The sequence below is a fragment of the Numenius arquata genome, chromosome 3 (assembly GCF_964106895.1).
Source record: "Numenius arquata chromosome 3, bNumArq3.hap1.1, whole genome shotgun sequence".
NCBI classification, from domain to species: Eukaryota; Metazoa; Chordata; class Aves; order Charadriiformes; family Scolopacidae; genus Numenius; species Numenius arquata.
This window is the reverse complement of record NC_133578.1, coordinates 9,613,688-9,627,453: the sequence shown is the minus strand read 5'-3', so window position 1 is coordinate 9,627,453 and position 13,766 is coordinate 9,613,688. Positions and strand designations below refer to the sequence as shown.

The 13,766-nt window shown below is 37.5% G+C and overlaps 1 protein-coding gene across 4 annotated transcripts in view; it reads right to left on the bottom strand.

The window, feature by feature from the left end:
* DPP10 (dipeptidyl peptidase like 10) overlaps positions 1 to 13,766 on the bottom strand; it is a 233,609-nt gene that overhangs the window by 46,190 nt on the left and 173,653 nt on the right. For all 4 annotated transcript variants that reach the window (XM_074145792.1, XM_074145793.1, XM_074145794.1 and 1 more), the window contains 3 exons: positions 8,051 to 8,171; positions 3,663 to 3,817; positions 220 to 317 (listed from right to left, as the gene is read on the bottom strand). In XM_074145792.1, the coding sequence (XP_074001893.1) occupies positions 220 to 317; positions 3,663 to 3,817; positions 8,051 to 8,171 (374 nt within the window). The remainder of the gene's footprint in view (positions 1 to 219; positions 318 to 3,662; positions 3,818 to 8,050; positions 8,172 to 13,766) is intronic.

Genomic DNA, 13,766 nt, shown 5'->3' with positions numbered 1-13,766 from the left:
AGACATGAGAAAATCCCAGATCCTTGTGATTTTTAAGAGAAGCAACAATCCAATACAGTTGTACTTTATTTTGTCTTCATTATGTTCAACCACAGGGACAAGAGATGAGGTGGATTCCAGTCAAAGACAAGTGATTTGCTGATGTAAAAAGGCAACCATCAGCCTGAGAGACAGTCAGGTTAAATTAAACATGAGTTTCACAATAATGAAATTACATACCTTGATTTAAAGTTGTCAGGTGGCATCAGTTCCAGTGTATGTGCTGGTCCATACAGATTAACTACAAACAGCTTTATTGTTGGATTAGTTTGACCTGCCTTTGAAAAAAAGAAAATAGGAGCTTCAGAGGTACTGAATCAGTGACAGCTAAACAGAATCACTCATTAACACAAATCAGTATCTTTATAATGAGAAATTATTACAATTTTAAAATCTTAAATTAAAAAAAAAATAATTTCACAGCCATATGAGTTACCCAGTTAAAAAAGTAAGCATTAATCGAGTAATTCTCTTACTGCCCTTTACTGAAGGCAGACCTGCCTGTGCAGAGCAACACTAGAAGTGGTTTGGCCCACTTCAGTCAAGTCAGCTGCAAAAATACAGCCAGTTCCTAAACCAGCAGTTAAACCCAGCCTCCAGAAAAGTCTTTTCCAGACACTATTGTTCCTTCTTCCAAAAAGCTGTCCTGTATCTGGGATAACATTCCTCCTCTTTCTTCAGTGTTTTCCCCTAGTCTTCTTTCCCTGGCTTGCCGAGATGGAAAACCTGGTTTTAGCCGTGCTCAGGACCCAGCTGCTTCGGCAGGCCAGCTCTGAGAAAAACAAAATTCTTCTTGTTGCTAAAGGGGAATAAAATGGCAGTTTGATATAGATCCACTGGGAAGAGTCTGATAAATCCTAAGGATCTACAGGAAGCCGGGCTTTGTTCTTCTCCCGGTAACATGGCTCGTTACTAAGAAAGGTTCCTGAGATGAAGAGAAAGGACTGGAGAGAGCTGGCAAGGCTCTGTAGGGTTGGCTACTAGTCCCACACCCCTGTCCTAGCCATACTGTATTCAAGCTTCTTTTTCATGTAAGTCACAGGAGTCACACAACACTACACAGCGCCCTTGGGATATGGGGGATGTCTCTTAGCGGGGCTGACTTCTGTTTAATATTGGAAGGGTAAAGTAAAATCACTGATTCTACAGATTTAATCATAATAAAGTAGAAAGCTGTATATCTGGTTTTTCACAGGAGTATTCAGAAATGCAAAATAGCTTGGCTGAAATACACCCACAAATTCCCTTTAGAAATTGGACTTATCTCAAAATATAGTCTGAATCCTGCAGCCACTCATTTCTGAGTGGTGTGGGGGACAAGAAAGTGGCATTTGTTTTTTTTACTAGTACTAAAAAAAAGTTTTGAAAATTACTTTGATTAGACTCCTGGAATTATGAATATTTTTTCATAAAAACTTTTCCATTTGCCTTAAAAGCAATGTGGTGTTTCAAAAGCATCCTCTGCATGAACACAGCTTACACAAACACAAAATTGGAAGAAAACCACTGGAAGATCAAGTCCTTAGGACACAGATGCAGCCTCCTTCTGTCCTTTGAACCTTACATTGACTGCATAGTGGTATCCAAGCATTCTCCAGGGGAGGGCAGCCATGAGTAATGACTATCCAGCACGAGCAGGAGACGTAGAGAGACACTCCGAAGCATGCCTTCAGAGCTGGCATGGCCAGATCCGTGCGGGCCGCTGAACGTGAAACCAAGAAGCTCAGCACTACCCCAGCTCCGGAATCACCAGCCCCGCTCTGGCCACGGCAGAGTCCATCACAGGCTGCCAGCCTGAGCTGCTCTGCCTTCAGGGATGTACTGCCCCAACCTACTGTCTCTGATATGAGTGTCCATGGCATGTCCTACTCTGTTGTGTGGATACATCAGAGCTAGAGCTCTACAGCGGTGGCTTCTAGTGCGATACCCTACCTCCCCTATGGCTGGGGAGGTGCCATGGTCAGTGGGGCAAACACCGAGTGCTCCAGGAGCCTCCAGTGGACTCAGGCAGCTGACGGTGGTTTTTCTACCTGAGAAGAAAACTCTCTCCCTCAATAGTGAACAGCCTCAACTCCTCCACCACTCAGGGTCCTCATGACAAGCTGAATAGCATAAATTTGTGTGTATCGAATGTAGCAAACATTCGTACAGTAGTGCAAGAGCCCTTTACATTGAAATCTTACTTTATTCTCAATGTATTTAACTAAATTTTAACTTCCATTTTTTTTTAAGAATACAGTCTCTGTTCATGACATCTACACAGATGCGCATGTTCCAGTATTCACAAATATTCACAAACACATGGGTTTCATCTTATTTATTAATCATAGATGTAATTTTCTCCAATGGTTTCATTCTATAATAAAGACCAAACTTTTTTTTATTTCATCTCTGTTCCTATATCACAAGCTTCATTACCAATTAATGATGTTTAACGGGTAGCTAAATTGGCATTAAAAGGAGACATTAAATAAAGATAATGTTTTTTCATTAATGAGATTACTGAAGGAGTATTGTGTATCACTTTACGCTGAATTGCTAATGAAATGGAATTTTTCCTTTCTTGTTTACAAAGCTGACTCTTAAAAATATTCTTATTTTTTTCTTTGCTCTGTTACTCAAGGTCTTTTGCCAAGGCAAGCATGTAAACTAGCTCTAAAAATGCTGTCAATTCATTATTTCAGAGCATGATTTCATAGCACAAATAAATTAGATATATATATCATGCATATTATTCTTTCTTAGTACCTGGTACGATCTAACTGTCCATCCCCATTAAGAACAACGGGTCATCTCCAAAAAACAGTAGCAAGAATACGGTAATAGTAACAGTTTCTAAAGTCTTCAATGAACTTCCTTTGAAATGTGAAAGGAGTACCACGTACATGGACCTACATATCCTGTCAGAAAGGAACTCAGGCTTTTTGAAACCGTACACAAGGGACGAATAAACTGGTAACTTGGAAGATAATACCAGTGCTGGAGCTCAGCACAAAAATGACAGCTAGGGAAGCACCTAATCAGGAAATCCCCAGAAAATGAGGAGTGATTTCAGACATTATCCCTGCCTGGGCTGCTCTGTCACTTTCCAACAGGAATCTAAAAACCCTTCTCTAAATCTTCTGAAACTCAGTGATAGCTCTGTTATTTTATTATTTTTTTTCTTGTTTTGATGGCCAGGAAAAGATTTTACTGTGGCTTATCTTATCCAAGGCCAGTCTTTCACATTTATTAATAACACCATAATTTACTGAGATCTATACAACTCCCTGCACTCTGCACACAGCGTGTATGACTCCAGTGCAGTTGTGACAGTATCTTTTTTTCCATGCAGTCCTTCAAACATATTACCCTTCTCTCAGAAGTGGCGGATTGATTTTACCAAGCCATATCTCAGTGATGAAATTACCACAAAACAGTCTGTCTGCTGTTCCCTCACCTGATAGTTTCTTTCCAGCACAAGGTGTTACAGTCTGCTGAAAAAAAATGTAATTAATACTTCCTGAAAAACAACATGAAAAAAATCAGCTTCTGTTACTGTCTAGAAACACTCCTTCCATATGGTCAGCTACTATCACTGAACAAGGAAGAGGAGGTGGGGGCTACACTCACACTCATCTTACCTTAGGATATGGATACTGCTTTCCCTTTGGATATAGACCTCCAGTAAACCGGGGTATAATCATGTTCGGTACCAGAGAGTCATTTATGGTCAGGAACGCCAGTCTTTCACCATCTGGAGACCACCAGTGGGCAACGTGAGAATGAAGAAGTTCCTCTGCAAAACCAGATCTCCTTAGGGTCCATAAAAACAACTATCACATAGCTTCCAGTTCATTTAGCTGGCACTGATTTGTTCTTTCCATGTCTACTAAAAATGCATTTGTTGTAATTCCAATAATTTCATATCATTTGGGGTTGAATGTTTGGATAACAAGGCATAGCAAAAGATCAAACTTTAACCATTTTCCTCACATGAACACTTTCATTGACGTCAATAAATCATTTAAACGTGAAAGATGATTGTTACTGCCATATGTTTCCTTCTATTGCATTCCATCAGATGTGCTTAACTAATTTTTAAACGATTTGGACAATTTTAATAGGTTTTTTAGGATTGTCAATTATGTTTTTTTCTTTTAATATAAAGCTTTAGTATACAAAATTTCTCTGGGCTGTGGCACCTGGTAACAAGCAGATCGTCACACAGTGATATTTATGTAATCATTTTTGGAGTGCAATATTTTGTCTTTCTTGTCTCAGTCTAATAATGGTCAACTTTAATTCTTAGAAAGTTCAGTTATTTTGCAATGTAACCTCTTGAAAATGCAAACTTTTTTTTTTATTCAAAATTTATTACATTTCCAAATGAAAGAAATTCTGCAAAATGTCACGCAATGTTTTCTTACATTTATTGTCGGAACGGACAATATTGAATTTCATATTGGAAAGAAACAAGATGGAAACAATGAGAGAAGCAGCAGCCAAACTCCTAGAATCCCAGCAAAGCAGCTCCTGACCAGCTCCAAATTCACCATGCACAGGTCTTCTGCCTTCCACTTGTGCAAAGACTTAGATTTTTTGCATTACATATTTGATATGTTGACGTGTTTGGAGAGAAATTTGTATTTAAATTTGAAGAATTTTGCCATAAACCTAATTGAGAATAGTACACTAATGGGAACAAAGGCATGATTTCATACCTAATTTAAGAGCCTACCTACAAAACTACTTAAATTTTCAATGGAGGCTCTCCAAGATGCTAATCAGATTCTGAAAGTTGTGAAATGGCTTAATGGGTTGAATTATCTAAGGTTAAGTGCAATGAAGCTGGGACCTATATTCAAAGTCATATATTCTGTGTCATGCTTCTCTCCCTGGCTGGATAACTAAAACCTTTTACACAAGAGAACAGCAGAGAATGAACAGTGAATATCAGATAGGCAAAGTCCCAATTATGTTTGTTTTAAAATATTACTGTTTGCATTCAAACAAGGTTATTCACACATAGAAAAGCTATTCCCAAATGCTAGTGTAAGGTAAAATGCTAATAAACTTATGCAAATGATAACAGAAAACAAATGAGATCAAAGGAGGAACAGTTCTCAATTCAACTGAAAATCTCTTAACTTCAGCTTGACAATATTCAGCCTGCTCAGCTTCTGATGCTGACCAAACATTACTAAAAGTAGAGGACTGCTCTAACTTAAACAAAGGTTTATAGGAAAGAAGTAGTATATTCATCCATGCCAACAGACACTGACTGTTATCCTCCAATGCATACAGAAAGAATTCCCTTTTACCTTGACTTTAATTATGTATATTGTGGAGAAGAGCTCGCCTCCTGCCTGCATCCCTGGGAGCCCAAAGGGTTCTCTGTAAGTCAGGAAATGCAACAGCTATTTGGGCCAGGGATTAAAAAACTTGGAAATATAAGATATTTAGACGAATAAGCCTGGCTTCCTTTTCAAAAAACAAGAAACAGGCACATGGCCCTTTTGAAAATCAGCCCTGTATGAGACCTATGTATTCATATGTTCACAGGCAAAAATCACCCACAGCACACACGAAGAGATGTGTGTTTTGTTGTCAGCTAATGAAGTTCTATGAAGCTTTAAAGCCTTTCAGTCCCCAAATATTAACTAATAAAGTGTGTCTGTAGGAATGATGGAAGCACACAGAGAATGAGGAGCCTCAGACAAGCATCATTTCCGTTATTGTGCTGGCTGCTCCTGTTCTTTCCAATTTACCCCATTTTCTTTTTCTGTTCCTCATGAAATATTTGAAGCTTAAAGGAAGATTCATTTGTTTTATCAACAGTGTTGTTGATCTTTAAAACAAATGAAGTTACAAAAAAATCCACATCAACCTCAGATACTGTTTCTGAGATATATAGGTAAGCTGAAACAGAAAAAAAAATTAGCATATTGACATGTTTCAAATAAGAGATCAGTTTTGATTCTCTTTAGTTCCTAAATGTAGATCTCATGAATGCAGAGGTCCAAATCATATAAACCCCACAGCATTTCTACCATTAAAATATGTCTTAAACTGTATAATTCTTAGATAGGGTCTACTCCATCCTTTCCAGACAGATCAAATAAAACACCTGGCAAATACCAGAACCAGTCAGATGCATTAGGTAACTTTCTATGGTCCCTTCTGGCATGAATTATCCTATGATATCCTTTTGATCCTTTGCAGACTAGGAAGAAGTGTTTTTTAAAGAATCTCATATTACATTTTTTTCTGTAGAGTACACCTTTATAATGATCCTCCATTATGTTGTTCGCTGCAGGTCCATGCTGCACCCAGCTGCACCCCAAAGGGAAGAGAAACACAGACTGCCCTCTTCTGAATGGGCATCCTCAAAATGGTTGCAGAATTGGAGCCAGAATTGACTTGTTTGCATCCATGATTGTGATTCCTACTAACATCACTTTGTTTTAGCAAAAACTTGATATACTATATCAACTATAATGAGCTATATGTGCTTAATTCTTCAATTTGCATGCAGTCGTGTTAGATTTGAAGACCATGAAGTGCATATAAAAATATATTCTATTCCAAAGAAGTCCTTTGTCCTTAAGTTTTGAAATATGCCACCACATTAAAACATTTCAAAACATTAATTGAAACCTTGGAAGTGGGTAATTACCAGACACAGACGTTTATATGGCTAAGGGATGCAAACTACCATTCTAATTTCAGGGTTTACTTTGGCAGAGATATGAAAAAAATCCCCATGTGAGTTATCTGCTCATAACTTCTGAAACGCCATGAGGTATGGATAGACCATTTCTAAGGGCCCCACTGAGGTTCCTTGCTCTATGGCACACCATTATTCCTAAAAAGCACTCTGTCCTGCAAAACTCTACATAAGAGAAGTTATATACTTCAGGTAACCAAGTATTTAACACTGAGCTATTTATCTATAAAATTCACAAGTCCCATAGAAAGAATAACTGAAATGTGTATTGATTTTAAGCTCTTGTACCAAGCTGAATACTCTGTTCCTTTTTAATTTTTTTTTTTATTTTATTTTATTTATTATTATGTTAAAAGCATTTTGGGTGCAGAGCAAAACATTCTGCGGTATTACAGAGAAGACGGCTTCAGAACCAGAGGACACCATGGACTACGGACTGAGCTGCCTCCAGTTCATTTTGGCACCGCTTGCCAGCAACAGCAAATTTTCCAGGGGTTGAGCCCAGGTTGATTTAAGCCAAAAGTAGGAGCCACTGTTGAGGTAACAGTATGACACTTTTAGATCTTTTCAAAACACTGAAATTGGATTCCAGCACGTTCTTAAAGTCAAGCACAATGTTACTGTGGGGCTTGAGGAGCTGGAGCCTCTCGTGAGTCATGCTAACGTACAGCACACCAACCACCACCAAGGCTGAAGGAGAGATATCGATAAAAAAAGAAGTGAGGCACCAGCTGGTGTCATCTTTGATCACCTTTTGTTATGTATCCAGCACAAAAAAGAAAATGTAGACAATTCTGTTTCTACACTACGATTCTTCTGTGCTGCTTTCTATTAGGATGTTTTAACTGTAAACAAATTGGCACAATCTGTTCACGCAAGCAACAAACTGAGTCCTTTCCCTCCTCATTTATGTTGCAAACCCAGAATAGCTCTGAAGGGATGAATGGAGTTATTCTAGATAAGCAAATCATACAGGGTGTTTAGTTTTATTTGAAATGCCAGCCCCACTGAAGTTGGCACTAAAATTCCATATCAAGATTACATACTACCTATTGTTCCTGATGCATTTGATACATTCTGGTTGAAAATAAATTCCTCTTTCTCAGAAAATATTGTTATATGTAAAAGAGCAGTCAATACAAAGTATGAATAGATACAAAGGCAATCTTGCAAGAAAATGAGAAGGCAAAGAAGCAAAACCAACCTTAGATAACATTTTCTGAAATGAATAGATTTGTGTTGTTTGGTCTGTACAAGAACCTCTCATCTGTTCTAATAAACAGATATATTTTTCCGGCTTACCTTCATACAACCAGTCTGCAATTCCATTAAAAATAACTCCTTCTTTTCCCGAAGATGTCAGGCGCAATGAGCTACTCTTTACATCAGGCTGATAGTAGATGTTATTTTCAAAAATATAAATCTGGATGAGGTAAGAAGGATGGAGAGAAAAAAGAACATTTTGGCAGATATAAATGAATGTTCAGCAATGAATACGTAATTTCCTCAGGCTCAGAACAGTCTCCAGAATAACTCAGCATGAGTTTTCACCAACACTGGTTTCATATTTCCTTTCATTATCAATTTGGATAAACTAAGCAAACTTTTAATACTTATGCCAAGCCAAATTCTTCCTTTGAAATTTTCTTCCCAGTTGGAATGTTTCTATTCACTTTAAGATATATTATTACATTCCTCAGAATCATACAGGAGACAATTTTTGCAACAGTTGAATGGATACAGAAATATACCATTAATTCCATTCTATCTAATAAAATCATCTGTTTTTCTAGCTGTAAAATTAGACACACTTCTGCAAGTACATACAGCAAAGTACACACATCATAAATGTAAGTTACAGCTTTATATCATGGTGTGAGAACTTACTGGAAAAGCAGAAATAAATAGCAGACTGCCGTTAGCTTTTCCCAGCTTGCTGACACTATTTCTGACTCTGATACACAAACACTTTACCTCGTGTGCTATATAAATGCCCTTTATTTTCAAGTCTAGGCTCCTCCTCTTTCTCCTGCGAGTAACGGACTGAATAGACTGTCCCTTCCTCCTTCGCTGTCAGTTCTCAGCCTTCTCTGTTTTTCTTTCCCTGCTCATTTTGTTGCAAAAGATTTCAAGTTAACTCATTTTGTGAGACTGGACTCCAGGCTCCATGACAAAGTGCAATGAAAGAAAGATAAAAGGGTAAAAAAAAACCAACAAACCAACTTTGGAGGAGCAGGGGGATGGCAAAAAGGGCAGGAGACAAATACAATGATGCCGAGGAAGTTTTATGACATAGAAATTCTTACATACTCAGAAGTATGCCACAATGGGCTATATGTCTGCCTTTCTCCTATCAGCTAGGAGACCTGTGAGCATTTCACTTCAACACGATTTAGGTACATGTTTTCCCAAACTTCTTCATTGGCCCTATTGTTCCCAGTCCATTTTAATAAGAAACAAACTTCAGAGATACTAACAAGTCAAATCTACAGATAGGTATGAAAAGCAGAACCACAGCTACTAGCATTTCCAGTAATAATGCTCTTAATCATTTCTGTCTGTACACCTGCATACCTCATTTTCCTGTGTTGTCAATGCCTGTGACTAGACTCTTATTTTAGCTATAAAAAGCTCAGAGTTCTAACCTTTTTCTTTCCTTTATTGCTAAATTACAATGGCCACATACATGCTTGCACAGCTTAACAAAGGAATCAAACTAATATCACTGTTATGCACCAAACTTGACTCACACTAAGAAAATGCAGCCACTAGCACTAGAGGAGCAACACAGAACAGAAATTACTGTTACATGATTTCATCAATGTACACTGATATACGGAGTGTCAGGGACTGCTAACGAAGTAAATATATTTCTACCAAAGACTATTTTAAAAGGCTAGTAATTTATCATTCTCTCATATTTCTACGATAAACGACATATGGGAAAATACTAACCAGAAAGTAAAGTATTATTATCATTATTACTGCTGTTCTCTGCTTCTAAATCACCATCTGAAATAGACTTCCCTGTAAGTCCCCAAACTAATGGCATTTCTTGACTTTTAACAGGAGCCACTTCATGATTTCTGCTGCATAAAGCAATAAAGCTGAGTTTTTTTCATACCATGAGCAATGTAATGATTTTGACCATTACTGGGAATCAAACATGACTTGGAACAGAGTTCTTTATGGTCAGAAATTCAAAACTGAGCAGTGAGTTCAAAACTGAAGTAAAAATAGTTGATCCAGTTTGAATACTCCAAAATGTACTGACCAGTAATTACATTTATAGTTTTATAAATAATATTTGTTACAGTTGAGAATTTGCAGGAAAATGATGTATGACCCAGCATTAACACCAAGAGAAAACATAGATTAGAGAAAGCTGGACACATCAAGCTTTTGAAATAATATCGATAAAAATTCCTTGCCAATGTATATTTCCACAGTAAAAATGTCCTTTTTTTTTTCCTAAGGTAAAAGAAACAAACACAAGTAATAACAAGGCATAATTAATTGCTTAACCAAGAAAACCAAAATAATTTAGCCAAGTACTTGCTACTAAAGTGAACTAAAAATATTGCTATCAGACTAAATTACAGATAGCGTAAGTAGGGGGAACCATTCTATTGACTATTGCTTAGTAAGGAGCAATTTCTTACAGCTGACAATCTCTTCTTATATAAACAACTGCTTTCAGGAGATTACGAAAACAGTCTACTTGATCAAATGATTCTATTTTATTTAAGCTTCTTTAATTAAATGAGCTCAATCTAATTCAGTTTTGAAGATCAGAAGTATCATTTTTGCTTCTCTCCCCCTTCTCAGGCCATTTGTATTTTTACTGGTGAAGATACCCATAGTGTTTAGTCTCTGCAATGAAAAACTTTCATTTAAAGCCATCATTGCCAGTCAAAGTACAGGATTAAGAACTAATTGTTTTATGACTGAATCATGAAAAGGTCTTTAATCCTGTTATTACTAGTTAGCAGGCATTGTTAATTCCATTTGACACATTTCAGATGAGTAAATATCTCAGAAGGAATACTCACTGTTGTGCCACTGACTGCTGGCTTCCTCGGCTTTATCCCCCATTCATTTCCTAAAGTGGTTTGTTCTCCCTCCTCAGCCACCCTCTGAACATCCTCACAATCCTCTTAGTCTACTCTGTCATCCAAAGTTTCCCTTCTCTCCTCATCACTTGTAACACGTGTTCTTTCAACTTTGAAAGCTACCCCAAGAACAAGTTTTTCTTGAAGATACGAGTTGGAAAATTTTTAAGTTCTTGAAAAACTTCAAAGCCACCCAGCGGCTCTCGCCCTAGAAAGCCTCAAGCTCATTGCTTTCTTGAATTTAACATTAAAATGATGAATTTATGTTCCTTTGCAAAACATTTATGAAATACAACCGTTCATGTTCCTCCATATAACTAAACAGCATGTAAATGCACATCGATGATTTAGGGTTGGCGCACCAGCAAGTATCGCTCTGCACTGCCTGCAGCGTTTCAAAAGATCAATATCCTCGTGCTTCAGGCTGTAAAAACATGTTAGAAAGATTCATCATCATGGTTAGTCATTTAATCTCATCTATAATTTTGAATATCTGTTATATTTCAGGAGGTGCTGTTTCCCACGTAAAGCCCACAAACTGCTGTTTGTACCCACAGGAATGGCTTCGGGCACATTTCCTACAATGATGCTGCCTAACCCCTGCAGTCGGGACTGCATTCCCCTCCATTCCCGACCAGGCCAAAGTGCTCATCTGTAATTAACTCCTTCATCTCTTGGAAATAAGGATTTGGGGTTAAAATGTTGATTTCTGCAGCAAAACAGCAGAGTAATTATAGGAGTGACAACATTATCATGAAGGCTACTAGCCGTGGCCCAAGAGGCTCTTTGCTTTGCTCTCCGTAAATCCAAGCTGTGGATTCAATTAAGCACAAGTACTTTGTTGTAGCTACAAAAACCAACCTCCAGTCTTACATTACTGCCAGAGCAATGCAGACAAGACAGACATTTCTAAAAGGCATGGTCATTGCGAATTCTTCTTCCCAGTATAATATTTATATTGTATAAATGTACCTCATACGTAACTCATATATAACCTCAAATGTACCACTTATGTAACATATGTAACACTGGAATTGTAATAGGTCACCACTGGAAATTACTTTTGTTCACAAGACTGTGAATAGACCTTGGCACTTTCGTCTAGTGATTGCACATACAAGACCAACAAGAAGTCAAGCAACTTGGCTTTGCGTCCCTCTGAAATAGCTGCAAATAGAGCAAGCGTGTGCACAACAACTCTGGTTTTACCAGAGAGCAGTGAAGTTGGCTTCTTGTCCCTGCAAAGCACCTAAGTTCCTTTCCTTTGGCTCATAAATTTTTTGCCTTCTTGCTCAATTTAAAAGTTGCCACCAACGCTTTCTGGTGAAAACAATATCTGTAGAAAACTCCTTGCAGTTCTACTTTATGCTACACTAAAATATATTTCCAAGCTTTTATTTGAAAAACACAAAGACTAGATGGAAATTTTTATTTTTTAGGTGGCAGCTGCTGCTGCTGATTAGTTGCAGTACAGCAATACATAGAAGCTGAATTTATGAACCACAATTTGGTCTTTAAAATTGAGTGAAAGTGAGAGCAAGGGGCTAAGAGAGAGCTCAGACTACTACTTCTCCTACAACAGAGACTTAAACTCTCAAATACTGCAAGGCAGAAAGAAAATAATAACCCTGGGACAAGAATCATTAATTAAATATATGCATATATATTTTCTTGGAGCAGAATCTTGCAAATAAATGTGACTAAAATCTTGACTCCAGTAAATAAAAATAAATAAACTAAACATGTGCTCAAAGGTTTCCAGGGTGGGGACTTCACATACTTCATCACTTTGTACATTGTGTTTTGGGCAATGTCACATAAACCAAAAATTTCCCTTGCTAGTCTATCTCCACTCGGGCATTCAGGAGCAAGTTAAAGTAAAAGGGCTTTTCTTAATATACACTTGGGTCTAATTACTACATCATGAGTACTGAAATGTTGACTGTAACTACTGAATCTTCCAAAGCTGCTAAAAGAGGAGTTGCTAACTGTGTGTCAGACAGGTATTCTCATGAATACATCAGTGGCTTTGTGCACAAAATGCTTTCACAGCTTTCAGGCATGACGATAAGAAAATAAATTGAAAAAGGCACAAGTGGAACCAGGCTATGCTATCTTATATAAAAATTATTATTAAGCTTTTTTTTAACCTCTTCTCTTCACCACATATTTCCCAAGTATTTTTAGAGTATATAAATTTATTTTTTAGCTAAGACCCGTAGGTAATAATGCTGTAAATGGGGATAAATATAAAAATCTACAACCTTCAAAATGATTTGACTTTTTGTTTTCTTACAGATTTTTGCACAGCTAATGGCATCAAGACTTAAACCAAATGAAGAAAAAACCACAGCATTTCTTTAATTATTTTAATAAGTTTTTTCCAATTAATGAAAAACATCTGCAAGAATGCTTTGGATTAGTGAGAAATTAATTCTTGATAATGATCACATTTATTTCAACTGACTGTGAAGAATTTGAGGCTCTGCTTGCTCTAATGTTCTACCTACAGCACTAATCCTTCTCCTTCTTCCACATCTGTCAGCCTCTGAACTATTTTTTCAAAAACCTTCTTCTAAATTAATTTCTTCCCAAACACTTATTTATTGTTTGCAACATGTTTCACAATTACATGATACTATTTCAGGCTGAGGTCTTAAGCAGAGCACCCAGTCCAAGCAGTTAGTTCCAGATGGCAGACAGCTGTGAAAACACAGAGACATCTAATCCCACAGCTGAACGGCAAACCCAGTGCCAATAGCTGGAGAGGCCCCCTGTGTGTCTTTAATCATTTCAAACACTACAGGCAGAGAAAAGTGGCTAAATTACAGAAAAATACTCCACTTTTTCCCTTTAGGTGCTCCACGGAAGCCTTCTGCATGGGCATATCCACACTCAATCACTCC